Genomic DNA, 14,179 nt, shown 5'->3' with positions numbered 1-14,179 from the left:
ACTTGAAAATTGTTTCTATTTTGATTTTGAGCATTGATAAGGTAAGGAGACCTTAGGAGATTTGAGTTAGGTAGCTAGTACCGTAAATTGGTGTACATTTTGTAAGGATAGCCAAAGCTCAAAGGATTTGGCTATCAGAAAAGAAAGGGGCTATTTGCAAGAGTTTAAATCTAAGACACCAATTCACAACATAAGAAAATGTTAAACTATTAGCATGCCAATTAGTCTCTAATTGTAGAGATTTCCCCAAAGATTGGAAGTCTTCTTGATCAATTTGTGCCTCATGCATTTAGTAATTCATCTATCTCTTTGACAAAGTCACATCAAGGCCCAAAGTATCCATAAATTGAGGTTGAGTCATGCTGACATTCAATTCTATAAGCAATTTCTCAACTCTCTTTTTGGACTTTATTTATCAAACCCTAGAATTTTTGCAAAAACTTCTTAGAATAAAATATGCTTCCTCGTAAAGAGATTGCCTCATGAAGCATAAGCCAAGGTTGTAAGTCTAGGGGACTTGGATCTAAGAGGTTAGGTTCAAGTGAGTGAATTCTTGTGAAAAAGTAAAATATGTTTTATTCTTGTACTTTGATTGAGTTTGACTCATTGTAGTGGATTTATCTTCTAATTTGATAGAGGTATCCAAATTGGGATTGAATTTTTTTTTCCTTCAAAATTTTTTCCCATATAATTAATTGAATTATTTTTTACAATATTCATAATTAAAAATAGAATTAGTGTTTGTCTTTTTAAAGGATATATAATTATGTCATTTTAGTCAAACTATTTTTTTTTATTGTGAGAGAAACATAAATCATGATAAGAGAATGTGAGATATTTTCTAATTTAAATATTAAATAAAAACACTAATTTTAACTAAAATTACTATTTTTTAAAAGAATAAACATTTTTCTCTTAAAAAATATTATATAACTCAAATCACCTACTCTTAATTTCATCTGGACCAACATCTTAAACCTTGGTTTTACTTTTGTGTTTAATGTTAGAGAATAATATAAACCATTAAAAAAGTCCTCACCCAACACTTTAAGGTTTTAGGTTGAATTGGTTCTTAACATGATATCAAAGTTTCAGTAACCATAAAATCATGAGTTCGATCCTCACCGCCCAAATAAATATCGAAAAAGAATGAAATATAAGAATCCCTATCAACTTTCATTATTCATAGTATTAACTTTTACAATGAAATGAGAATGAAATATGTTTCATGTCAACTAAACCATAAGAGAATATTTGCGTACCATAATACTCTTAAAAGCAAAATATCCATCTTATATTCTAAGACAAAGCCATTCTTTGGCAACTTCTGACACGTGGCTGCTTCTCCTTCTGACACGTGTTTGCTTTTACACTCCACAATTCAAAAAGTTTCCTTTTTGGGTAATTCAGGGAATAAAAAATTCAAAAAGAAATTATAATCTGGACTCAAAATTGATGGCCACGATTTACTGTCCAAAATCAATGGTGCAGATCTGTTCTCATTTTATTGGGACACAACTCATCTTATTTTCAAATTCTAAAAATTAACACACAGCTCATTTTATTTTCAAAATTTAAAAACTGACACCTCAATTAATGTTCACCTACTTTCTCCATTGGAATTGTTAAACGTTTAACAAAACCTACACGCTTTCTCATTTTTTTTAGTCGTTCTTCTTCTTCTTTCACATCTTCTTCTTTCTCATGTTCCTCAAGATCCTTGCCTTTTCAGGTGTTGACGATCTTAAGCGCCGGATCGATAGCTCTCACTCTGAAATCCTGGATCTCGAAGCTTCTCATTCGCGTCTCCACAAGCATTTCAAGGTTTCTTCTTCTCACGCTTTCTTGCTCTCCTGCATCAATTCAATAGGGTTTGTGAAATTCTTTTTGTGTGGTTACTGATGACAAATTTTTTATAGCGTCTTTTTTGTAGGGTTGAACCCCCAATAGAAGATATATTGCATGAGAGATGAACCCCCAAGTCCGACGACATCGTTGAACTCCCTCTCTTCCCTCTCCCTCTGGTCCTTTTCCCCGTCGCCATTCTTCCTCTCCAGATCTTCGAGTTCTGGTACCGGATAATGTAAAAAGTAATTAATTGTCAAAGGGTCGAGGGTCCTATTTCTCCTACTGGCAACCGACCTGTTTACAAGGTTATTTTTTTTATAATTAATTGTCATATCACCTCTATCTCCTCTCCTCAATTGCAACACAACATCTCTTTATGCTTCTAATTCGCTTTTGCTTTCTACAGGCTAATGGTGTCGCTGCATATTTAGTCACGCTGATTACTTATCTTGCCCTTTGGTGGTGAGGGTTTCTGGCTAGAATCATTGTTATCTTCTTAAAGTAATCTCTTTCAGCATTATCTAGATAATAAAATGGCTCATTGGATACTCGGTACTCTGGCTTATCATTTTGTTAATTAATTTCCTTTTTTTAGTTAAAATTCTAAATAATATGTAGTATTGGTACAATGAGATTATTCTTTCTTTGCTTTCCCTTACTATGTCTTTTTATTTCACCAGATACTCTAGAGGCTTGATTGATTATATTTTCTTCCATTTTTGTTGTGTTTCACTTTTTTATTGTGTGTCCCTCTCGCCCAGTCTCTTCTGTTAGATCTTTGGAATAAAATAATGAAGATATCATTTCACTATTGCCGATGAAATCAAGATTTCGTTTCATTTCATTTTGGATATTCTGTATTATGTTTGAAAATGTGACTAATAAGTAAACTGATTGAGTGGAGATTTTGCACACAAAGATCAGCAGTTTTTATTTAACCCCCACCCACCAATAAAAAAATTTATAAAAAAATCAACAAGGGAGATCTGAAGATGCAGTTTTGAGGTTTACCAGGAATGAAACTTGGTATGATCCCATGTTGTTATATATGTGTAATGCACATGTTACTATGTGTTCTGTAAGAAAATAGTGTGAAACTTTCCTGCTTTACAAGCTTTTCCTGCAAAGCAAGATGTTTTACCGCTTTTACTTTTTCAGTGAGAGATGACACGTACTTTTTGTATGCATTTTTCAGGTTTGGGATATTCAACCCTACAATTGTCTATGATCATTTGGGAGAGATATATTCAGCACTCATCTTTGGAAGCTTTGTCTTTTGTATTTTCTTATACATAAAAGTGAGACAGTTAAATAGTAGAACTTACAAGTTTTTTGTTTCCTATGCAATTTATATTGAAATTTCTGACTCAAGTTTACATTTGCTAGGTTCATTTGCCACCATCTTCTACTGATTCTGGCTCATCTGGGAACATAATCATTGATTTTTACTGGGTAAACTAATCTCTGCTTTTTACTTTGACTATACAGTTTCACAAAGATTAACTCCCAGCATGTGTTATCTTCCGAATGGTTACTCGTCCACTGCCTATTACCTACACGGAAGCTTTGAAGCCTGTTATACATAAAGATGTCAAGTCTTCAAACATTCTTCTTTTTTGTCTTTTAACTTTTTATTATTTATTTAGTTATAATGTTGTTTCATAGTAATGTTTTTTCTTCTTTTTTTTGGCTCACATATGTGTTTGATACTTATTGTTCTCTTTTTTCTTCTGCATCCAGTAACTGTTTTCTATGAACTGAGTTTTGGGGAGACAGAACCGAAGCAAGGTATGGTGTTGAACTCTGGCATGGATAGGGTAATTTTTTTTACCACTCTACATCATTTCTTTTATCTGCATGTGTCATGATTTATGAATTGTTCATGCTTTCTGCAGTTGAAGTTAGGAGATCCTTGCACTCAAGGTTGGGATTACCTCATGATCGTCCCCTATTAAGAATTGCTAATTCCTTGGATTTTTCAAAATTGAAGAATGGTGGTATTGTCTCTCTACAGAAAGGTAATATGTACATCCAAATGGAAAGTTTTTTATCTTTAAATTAGTGTTAATAGTTTCCCTTATTGTTACAATTAAAATTTGATGAGTTCTTATAGAGAGAAAATAGGATGATGGGGTTGATGGAACTCATCCAGTGTATAGTTGTTTTCAATCCTTCGTAAAGGGTGTGAGAGAGAGGGGAAAAAAAGTTAAAAAAAAAAAGTTGCTTGTGCGCATGCACCGTGGCAATTGGCGAGCATAGGATCACTTTTCTTTCGTCATTTGCATTTTTAGGCTAAAAATGTAATTTTGGGCAGATAATTTTGACTATTCCACTGGCTGATCTTTGATTTCTTGGCTTTTCCCCTACATGGAACGTGACTTGGTGCATTTCTGGCTGTCATTCACGTATTTGACTCTTCTACAGTTTATTTGGGTAAGCAATGTTTTCAGTTATTTTTGTTCCAGAACGCTTCTCACAATCTATCTTAAACTTGAGTATTGTCGTATTATTTTGAAGAGATGTTTTTAATATTTCAAGGCAGTTCCTTTCTGTTAAACGTTGCTAATTAAACTCATAATAATAACGGCAAGAAAAACAAATTATGTGAATTTATGATTCCTGAATATTCGTTCAATGTAACATAAAAGTTGCAGAATATATATATATAATGTATTTTTATAAAAGTTGCATAAAAGCTCCGGGCCGGCCCGCCAATGTATTTTTATAATTCAATTGAAATTTTATCCTTCTTCTTTTATAATTAAATTACTAAATCTGTTTTTTATTTTTGTAAATACAAATTTGTGAAATTTCAAAGAAAAAAATTATTTATATAAAATGCTGACAGTTAGAGGTGGAAAACTGACCTCGGCCCGGAGGGCCGGCCCGCCAATATATTTTTATAATTTAACTGAAATTTTATCCTTATTCTTTTATAATTAAATTACTACATCTGATTTCAATTTTTGTAAATACAAATTTGTGAAATTCCAAAGACTAACGACACAAATCCTTGCAAAATTAATAATTATTTATTATTATTTTATAAATCTGATTGTAGTAATTGAAAGTTCATTTCTGAGATAAAATATAAAACCCTAGAATGACGATGAGCCCATCAAGTCACACATTTCCTATAAATTTCCAAAGAAGATAATTCCCCCTGATTGTTTAATTTGCCATGACTATCAATAAGAGCTAAGGACAATCTCTTTCTCATGTTGCAATTTATCTCCCCAAGCCTGTCTTCACTCATGGGTAATTATATGTGACACTGTCTAGAGTAAAGAGTAAGCATGGATTAAAGATATTGATACTTAATGAAAACAGTTGTGTTACAAATAGTAGCCTTAATATAATTTACAAGGAAGTATTTCAAAGATTAATGTCGTGAATTTCCTTCTGTCTACTATGAGATAACATCATTCCTTGGTATAGGTAAAGACAAAAAAAATGGCAATGAAGTGCTTTTTTATTTATATTCGTTAATGTTAGGTTTTTTTAACTGCTACTTTTTTTTTCTCATGCAGGAATCGCTTCTTTTCATGCACACATGGTATATTGTTAAGTGCTATTTTTGAACGAACAATATTCCATGGTCATCAATATATGGATGTATTGTTATAACACTTTTTATTTGTACTCACATGTTCATGTGTTTTTTTTTTCATACTTTCATTTGTAGATTATTACTAATTCATTTCTAAGAGGATGAAGGATCACAAATGTAGGTTCGACATCTTGCATGTGTTGTGTTAGTTTTTACGAGACAAACAAATTGATTTTTTTTCCTACGTGCAACGCACGGGTAATACATAGTTAGATCTCAATGTTTTGTCCAATCATGCGGCTCATGTTCAAAAATCCCGGGGGTGGTCATGTTTCTAAAGGAAGACATCTAGGAACAGATCAGAACTTTTAGATGCACACACAATGTGAGTATGATCTTGCTCACTTAGCTATTGACATAAGTTTTGTTATCACATTCTCATACTTCATTTATTGACATAAGATTTCAGTATTCATGCCTTAAATACATCCCATCACCTAAAATATCGATTTCAGTATTAAACACCACATTTCCAATCTCGATATAACCCTTAATACCGTGGAATTTACTGTACACAACTCACTATATAAAACACCTCTCATGCTCATATAAAGGATTAAACACATAATACACTAAGGGAGTGTTTGGTAGGTGATTTTTGGTCAAATTGCTGGATAAGTGAGAGTGAAATATCATTAATGTCATCTTTGATAGAGGGTTAAGAGAAATAAAACTAAACAACCATTTTACCCATACAAATTAGTGTTGTGTGTAAATTAATGTCAAAAAAACTGTTTGCAAAACACCCCCCTAAATACTCATTTTTGAAATGTCTCTTTCCTTGCTCCTCGAAGATCACTCCATTGGCCACGAGTACATGTATCCTAACAAAGATAATAATTATCCATATTTAAAATCCTTACTCTGATATGTAAAATTGGAAAAACATTTGTGTGCTTAATCTTTTTTCCACGGGATTTTTTGAAAAAAAAAATGGTAAATTTACCAAATGTAGTATCAAAGTTTTACTCGTAAAATTGATTGTAAATTTGAGCCTAGTCATTAACTCTAAGAAGGATCCGATGTCTTAAAATCATATATCACATACACAAAATAATAATAATAAAAATTTGAAAAATTCAAGGTCGTAATTTGATTAATTTAACTAGTTAAATTTATAATTAAATTATAATCAAATAATAACAAGTAACAAAGAATGATCCTATTGACTGAGTCAAGTCATATGATAGACTATCGGGTAGACTTCGGGGAAAGAGAAGAAGAGAGTCTCTTCATACTCTGCTTTCCATCTTCTCTTTCTCTTAGCATTTATCTTCCACTCTTAGTCTTACCCTAATATTGCTGATACAGAAATGGAAGCTGATCAATCACCTCAGATCAAAGGTGTTGTTATAATCTCCCTTCCACCACCTGATAACCCCTCTTTGGGCAAAACCATCACTGCTATTACTTTCTCTAACCCATCTATTCCTCCATCTCAAGGTTCTCTGCAACCCCATCTACAGCAAACACATCACAATGCCCAGAACAGTGATCCTGTTCCTCAATCCTACCCATCAAATCCTCAGCTTCAGTTTTCATTCAGAAGACTCCTCCTTAGCACCCCAATAGTCCTCTTTTCTTTCTTTGGTGTTCTTCTCTTTGCACTTTTTCTTTGTGGTTCTGTTTCTTTCAATCCGCTTCAGGAACTTCGTGTTCCCAAGAATGATGATGAAAGACCCAGTTCCTTCCTCTTCCCTTTGTTCCCCAAATTTGGTATTTTTGGACAGAAGGATGTGAAGCTTAAACTAGGGAAGCTTGTTGATGTTCAAAAAGAGAACGTTGTGACCCAAGGGAACACTGATGTTGATTCTAGAGATATAGCCGTTGACTCATCCTCCATTTTCCCAGTCAGTGGCAACATTTATCCAGATGGGTATGTTCAAAATCGTTGCTTTTTCTGATTCTTATTCTGCTAAATCATCAGTGGAAAAAAGAAAAAGTGGGAAAGTTCAAGTTTTTTTTTTCTTTTTGGGCTGAGTGCTTTAATAATTAATATAGAAATTTTGCTTTAGAGGGGGTGTTGTTCTTTTCTGCGGTGACCTACATAGTAGTGCATTAAATACATACAAAAGGGGGGAAGTTTTTTGTTTTATTTATTATTTTAATGAAAGCTTTAATATAGGGATTTATGTTATAATAGAGGGGATATTGTTTTTAAAGTTGCGGTCCCAAGCCATGGTTGTGGCCACAATATTTTGGTTTTGGAGGTCTCCACAATCCCAACAACAAAGTATTTGTAATTGTAGCCTCATCAGCAGCAATTTTTACAGTTATGAACAATTTTTGTAATTGCCACCACAACAGCAACTGTAATTTAAAGCCATATTTTTACCCAACAATGCCTTCATTAACTATTAGTAGTGCATTTCCTCAAAATGGGGAGAGTCCATGTTAGATATGCCCTCTAAGACACCCCAGTTCTATGATAAACTAGGAACTACTGATTTGTAGTTGTTCTAAATTTCCATATTGCATCAGTATGATGGCTAGCAATATGTTCTTCCATGCAGGTTATATTTCACATATTTACTTGTTGGAAATCCTCCAAAACGTTATTTTCTTGACGTGGATACAGGGAGTGACTTAACTTGGATTCAATGTGATGCTCCATGCAGAAGTTGTGCTAAGGTAATTTCTGACAGTTACCTCTGTGGGTTTCTGAATTATTTTTATATTTATAAATCCAACTCAGTTAGAGGTATGCAGAGATGGATTATGTGCCCTGAAGAAGTTACTTTGTAAACTATTGTTTTTATTTCTTTCTGGTTAATATTATGATGTATCAAGTTACCAATTGGACTGTGCACATCTCATCATGCTTTCTCTACTTATATATTTTAAAATGGGACAGGATCTGTTTACAAACTTTTTTGAATTTTTTTACAAATTACACTATGTTCTCCCGGGAGAACATAGTGTAGTTTGTAAAAGTTTGTATTCTCCCGGAAGAATATAGTGTAGTTTGTAAACAAAAAAATTTGTAAATATAACCTGACCCTTTTAAAATATATATATTCTTTTGAAAGAGTGAAAGGGAGTCTTGGCGCAATGGTTGGAGTTATCCCCATGTGATCCTGTGAATAGCTGAAGCTTTATAGCAGCATGTTGTTTGTCTTTTTTTAAAATATATTTCTGAGTAGACGTAAGTTGAAGGTTAGAAAATGCCTCTCATCAAGATGCACTATAGATATAATATAAGCTGACTATATGTCTATGAAATTTTGCCTGTAAGTGGATTTTTGAGACTCTGTTTACTCAAGGATACAATTGATATAGGGAGCACATGTCCCCTACAAGCCAGCAAGATCCAATATACTGCCATCTGTGGACTATCTCTGCTTGGAAGTTCAGAAAAATCAGAAGAATGTATTTCATGGAAGTTTCCAACAGTGTGACTATGAAATTCAATATGCGGATCACAGTTCTTCCTTGGGGGTTCTTATTAGAGATGAGCTTTATCTTATGACTACTACTGGATCCAAAACCGAGTTAAATTTTGTTTTTGGGTATGAATCCTCAATTTGCAACTCTATCTTTTTCTGTAAAGCAATATATTCTATGAAAGTGCTGATCCATTCCATGTATTATTTTTGTTGGAAGGTGTGGATATGATCAAGAGGGCTTACTTTTGAACACATTGGCAAAAACAGATGGAATCATGGGACTGAGCAGGGCAAAGGTCAGCCTACCTTTCCAGTTGGCAAGTAAAGGGCTTATTAAGAACGTGGTTGGTCATTGCCTAAGCAGTGATGGAGTTGGTGGTGGATACATGTTCTTGGGTGATGATTTTGTGCCATATTGGGGTATGACTTGGGTACCAATGGCCTATAGCCATATTACGTGAGTATGATTTTCCTAACAATGTGCTTCTTTCCCTGTTATGAAATGAGTTTGTTTTTCATTTGAGGTAACTAAAATGTAAATTCTATTGAGAGAATGCCGAGCATTTATTCCCAAAACTGATGTTTTATATTTTTTTCATTTGAGAGTCTCCTTATTTTTAATGTTCTGAGGTTTGTTCTTATTCTTCTTTAACTTGTATGGGGCGGCATACACCTTTACTCTACTCTATGCAGAGATCTATACCAAGCTGAGATTGTTGGAATAAATTATGGAAATAGCCCCCTCAGTTTTGATGGCCACAGCAAAGTAGGAAAGGTGGTTTTTGATAGTGGCAGTTCTTATACGTACTTTACAAAGGAGGCATACTTGGATCTTGTTGCTTCTGTGAGTTTTTACATATAACTATCTGCAACAATTTTGTACATTTTTCATTTAGAGTCATATATTGAACTACAAATTCATTAATTATGTATGTATTGGTGCAGCTTAAAAAAGTTTCTGGGTTGAGGCTAATTCAAGATGATTCAGATACAACTTTACCCATTTGCTGGCAAGCTAATTTCCCAATCAGGTTAGAGAAATTACTCAAGGTGCACTTAGTTTTTGCTTTTTCTAATGCTGGTTGTTAATAACTAACAAGTAACATGATATGTAAAGCTGTCAAGATATTCATGAGCTGAATTACTCAAGGTTCAATGATGCTGTTTATAATGAATGCTCTTCTTCTTTAATGCCTCATGTTATGGTGAAATAAAATAAGTCTATTATTTTCTTGCATCTGTTTGACCGACCTTAAGAGCATTATCCATCACAATGGAGCATGCTGTTCTAAAATCCATGTTGTGTACGTGCAGATCTGTCAAAGATGTCCAGGATTTCTTCAAAACCTTAACTCTTAAGTTTGGAAGCAAGTGGTGGATTTTGTCCACATTATTTCAGATACCTCCAGAGGGTTACTTGATCATTAGTGTAATCCTCTATTTCTAATACAACTTTTAGTTCCAACTAATTTTGTTATTGCCAGGCCTTCTAATAAACTCCTATGCTGCAGAACAAAGGCAACGTGTGCTTGGCTATCCTTGACGGTAGCAATGTAAACGATGGATCCTCAATTATACTTGGAGGTACTCTTACCCTCAACGAAAACCTGATAGCTTATTGTTATGCAATTTTTCCTCCTACATTTTTCCAATAATTTTCTACTTTTTATGTTCTTCTTGTCCATTCAATGGTATTAATTTTCTTTCCCTAGATCCTTCATATATCCTTGGTTTTTGACTCCAAGGGGTCTCTCTTTTGCTAGTAAACGCAGTTATGATAAGTTAGTTCACTGACTATTTTAGTTTTGGAACTTCTTTTATGGTTTTGTTTTATTCATATGTTACTAACTTTTGCTATATTCTCTTTAAAACATTTTTTTTTTTTGTAAATCTTAAAACATCCTCTTAACTCTTAAGAAAATATTAAATGAAAATATGGATGCATTCAACAATTTAAAAACCACCTTGCAGCTTTTCATTCACATAATTATTATATATATAATGCTTGTTCATGCTATATGTAAGTTGTGAAATTTAACTTCTCTGTGTAACATCTTGTCATTTCCACTCTTTTGCTCAGCTTAGGTGATCAATTTTTTTTCTCATTGATTATGAGTAAATCTAACCTTTGCAGATGTCTCATTGAGGGGATATTTGGTTGTGTATGACAATGAAAACATGAAAATTGGTTGGGAGCGAGCAGTGTGTGGCATGCCTAGCACAAGATTGAGAAAGACTCACAATTTCTCCACTGATAGCATGTTATAATTATCTCTTAAAACTGTTCACAAGAATTTATCAATTATCATACCTTGTATAGTTGTATTATTTTTATCTTTTACATCCCAAACTCTAAGATGCCATACACGAGTTACAACACCCTATGTATAGGTAACACCCAAAAATATAGGTCCTTGGACGAACAATTATTATAATGATGTGAAATTTTTTGTTGATTATCATATAATTTTTGTTTTTAATTACTTGATTTGAATTTTTGTTACATGTATTGCTCTACTCACTCTATCGTTTATTCACTTCATTGCAACTTATTTCCAACCAGAAAATTCTTTCTCTAATTTCTTTGAAATTTTGAACATTGTCTTGGAGGGCAACTATGTTCGCTGATAACAGCTCTTGATAGTCGTGTAATTTTATCATTGTGATAATACTTAACATTTTTTTAATATTGAAGTTAAATTATAAGAGAGTAATAGTTTCAACAATGAACTTACGAAGGAGGATTTTCTTTTACGTGAGATTATTATATAATATGATTGTAGTTTTTAGATTTTGATAGGATTTTATTATTTAATGATTTTATGTTTATCTTATTATTATTGTTCTAATAAGTTACGACAAATTGTATCACTCTTATTTAAATGAATTAATGAATTAGTATTAGGCTTAAAGAATATAAAGTGAGTTAAAAATAAATAAATTTTAAAAAAAAATTCCACTTATATTAGGATCTTAAAAAAAAAAAAACAATTTTATTAGTCATGAAAAATGAATAAATAATGGGGTGATAATTTTTTCATAGGAGAAGAAATATTATATCGCATTAATTCAAAGTAATTAATCTTATATGCCTAAGGCAAATAAATAAATGTTTTAAAAAAATTTCTATTATACTAGTAACGTTTATATTTCGTCGAAGTGTCTATTCATTTGGTTTTGTGGTTATTAAAGAATTCAAATAAAACAATATGCTACTCATCTTGAAAAACATATACTTCTTAGGGATAGAGGTATCACGATTCAAAGATAATAGAGTAAAATTTCTTTTGGATCCCTGATAAAAAACATAAATATATTTGACAAAGGAAATATGTCATTGACATACTTGAAAAAATAACTCCCATGAACATAAATATATTTGACACTCATATGGATCTAAATGCCAACTTTTTCTCAAATTAGAGAGAGTCATTTTCAGATCTAGAGAAATGCAAGTGATTAGTTATAAAATTGAATTATCTTACAATCATTTGTCCTGACTCATTTGCAGTTAGTGTGATAAGTCACTTAAATTTTAATTCTGCATGATAATGAAATATAGTAATTCGTATCCTCAAGTATATTGAAGTAGCTTCAAGTTACGATCTTATTTATGATAATAAAGATCATACTTAAGTTGCTTGATACTCATATGCTGATGAAATAGGTTGTTACACTAAATCAGCACAGATAATTTATCAAAAATAATTTGATTTTCTAGAAAAATAAGAAAGAGAACATCGTCGCAAGAATGTTAGATTATGGCATTAATTACTTGTTAACTCATTTGACGATTACTTAAAGAACTCAAGTTTAGAGAAATAATATAGGAAACACTTATTTGTGATGATCAAGTTCCATTGCATATTGCTTTAAATTTTTCATAAGAGGATCCACACATAAAAATAGATTGACATTTCATCGATAGAAGATCTTATCAAGAGATATAATCACTCACTTCATAAATTCAAGTGATCATGGATATTTCCGTAAACCTTCCAGCAATCCTCGAATAGGTTATATTAATAACAAGTTTAGCAAATATAATTTATATGGTTCAAATAATGTAAAATATTATGCGTCAAAAGAGTTTTATTATGCAAGATAGTTGGTCACTGGTCTTGATTCATTGTGTCTATTCATTATATAAACTGTTATCGAGTTAAAACACACACAATCTATTCAATCTCTTTTGTTTCCTCTTCATTCAATAACACTTAAAAGAATATAGAATAAGGTAGACAAAAATAAATTTTATCAAAATCTCCAATTATACTAGGATCCTTAAAAAAAAAAAGAAAAACAATTACACTAATCATGAAAATGTTAAAAATAAAGATTATTTACCAAAAAAATTAATAAAGATTAAGGTGATAATATTTGATAGGAGAAGACAAATTATATCGCATTAATTCAAAAAAATTAATGTTACCTGAAATAAGGTAAATAAATAAATATTTTTTAAAAACATTCAAATAGTGTGAAGGCATAACAAGGAAATCATAATACAAGGCAAAAAAATTAATTTATTACTTTTTTAATAAAAAAATTACAAATAAGTAATCGTTTTGCAAAATATTACAAATGTATAGCACCCAAACACGCCCACATGGGGCGTGTTCTCATGGAGAGAGACACGCCCATGTAGGGCGTGTTCTCATGGAGAGAAACACGCCCATGTGGGGCGTGAGCTACTGAAGGGGACACGCCCAACGTAGGGCGTGTGTGGCAGGAGAGAGACACGTCCCTGATGGGCGTGTTCTCCGTGGTCTATATATATGGATTTTTCACTTTTTTACCCCATATACACCCTCCCATCCTCTCTCTAAACCTCATCCTCCTCTTTCTCTCTACATTTCATTTGGAGGGTTTTGCGCAGCGAAACTCTGTCTCTCTCTCATGTAAGTCCCTATTTATTGTTTATTTTTTTATTAACAACAATTAATATATGATAGTTATTAGTGACTTAGATAATTGTTAGGGGGTTAGAAAAATATTAGTGACCTATGTAAGAGAATTGTGATGTGACTTAGGTATTAGATATGGACTTAAAAATTAATTAGTTACTTCTAAATTGGTATATGTTGGTTTTATGACTTATTTACACACTTAGAAATTAGTTTGTGACAATAAATATTTTTTTATGAATGACACTTGCAAATATATTGACCTTTCAATTAACCACATCATAATTAGGGTTTGTAAAAAAAGAATATTGTATGCAATATTAATTTAAATTGAATTTGAATTATTTAATGTATTGAAATATATTTTTAGAATAATGTAATGTTAAATGAATTAATTGTCAATGATGTTAATTTAATTGAAATTAATA

At 32.1% G+C, this 14,179-nt stretch overlaps 2 protein-coding genes across 2 annotated transcripts; both read left to right on the top strand.

Annotated features, from left to right (window-relative positions):
• The first annotated feature begins 1,704 nt into the window (after positions 1-1,704).
• Positions 1,705-3,803, top strand: LOC133313569 (7-dehydrocholesterol reductase-like). The gene is made up of 6 exons (XM_061514958.1): positions 1,705-1,871; positions 2,108-2,153; positions 2,255-2,310; positions 3,044-3,146; positions 3,235-3,300; positions 3,744-3,803. The coding sequence occupies exons 1-6, from the start codon at positions 1,705-1,707 to the stop codon at positions 3,801-3,803; spliced, it is 498 nt and encodes a 165-aa protein (XP_061370942.1).
• A 2,857-nt stretch (positions 3,804-6,660) lies between these two features.
• LOC133313576 (aspartyl protease APCB1) lies at positions 6,661-11,295 on the top strand. Its single transcript, XM_061514971.1, has 9 exons — positions 6,661-7,334; positions 7,972-8,089; positions 8,738-8,967; positions 9,062-9,301; positions 9,538-9,688; positions 9,790-9,875; positions 10,159-10,273; positions 10,356-10,428; positions 10,979-11,295. The coding sequence occupies exons 1-9, from the start codon at positions 6,772-6,774 to the stop codon at positions 11,110-11,112; spliced, it is 1,710 nt and encodes a 569-aa protein (XP_061370955.1). The 5' UTR covers positions 6,661-6,771; the 3' UTR covers positions 11,113-11,295.
• The last annotated feature ends 2,884 nt before the right edge of the window (positions 11,296-14,179 follow it).

Source organism: Gastrolobium bilobum, unplaced genomic scaffold, assembly GCF_033153095.1.
Source record: "Gastrolobium bilobum isolate Gb01-03AN ecotype WA unplaced genomic scaffold, APGP_CSIRO_Gbil_v1 utg1760, whole genome shotgun sequence".
In the NCBI taxonomy this organism is placed as follows: domain Eukaryota; kingdom Viridiplantae; phylum Streptophyta; class Magnoliopsida; order Fabales; family Fabaceae; genus Gastrolobium; species Gastrolobium bilobum.
This window is presented reverse-complemented; position numbering and strand designations above follow the sequence as displayed.

Excerpts from the sequence above, each read along its gene's own strand:
- LOC133313569 (XM_061514958.1), top strand. The coding sequence starts at position 1,705 with ATGTTCCTCAAGATCCTTGCCTTTTCAGGTGTTGACGATCTTAAGCGC. Across the intron at positions 1,872-2,107 it reads TCCTGCATCAATTCAATAGG|GGTCGAGGGTCCTATTTCTC; the intron begins GTTTGTGAAATT and ends TAATTGTCAAAG. Across the intron at positions 2,311-3,043 it reads ACTTATCTTGCCCTTTGGTG|GTTTGGGATATTCAACCCTA; the intron begins GTGAGGGTTTCT and ends TGCATTTTTCAG.
- LOC133313576 (XM_061514971.1), top strand. The coding sequence starts at position 6,772 with ATGGAAGCTGATCAATCACCTCAGATCAAAGGTGTTGTTATAATCTCC. Across the intron at positions 8,968-9,061 it reads GAGTTAAATTTTGTTTTTGG|GTGTGGATATGATCAAGAGG; the intron begins GTATGAATCCTC and ends TTTTGTTGGAAG. Across the intron at positions 9,302-9,537 it reads ATGGCCTATAGCCATATTAC|AGATCTATACCAAGCTGAGA; the intron begins GTGAGTATGATT and ends TACTCTATGCAG.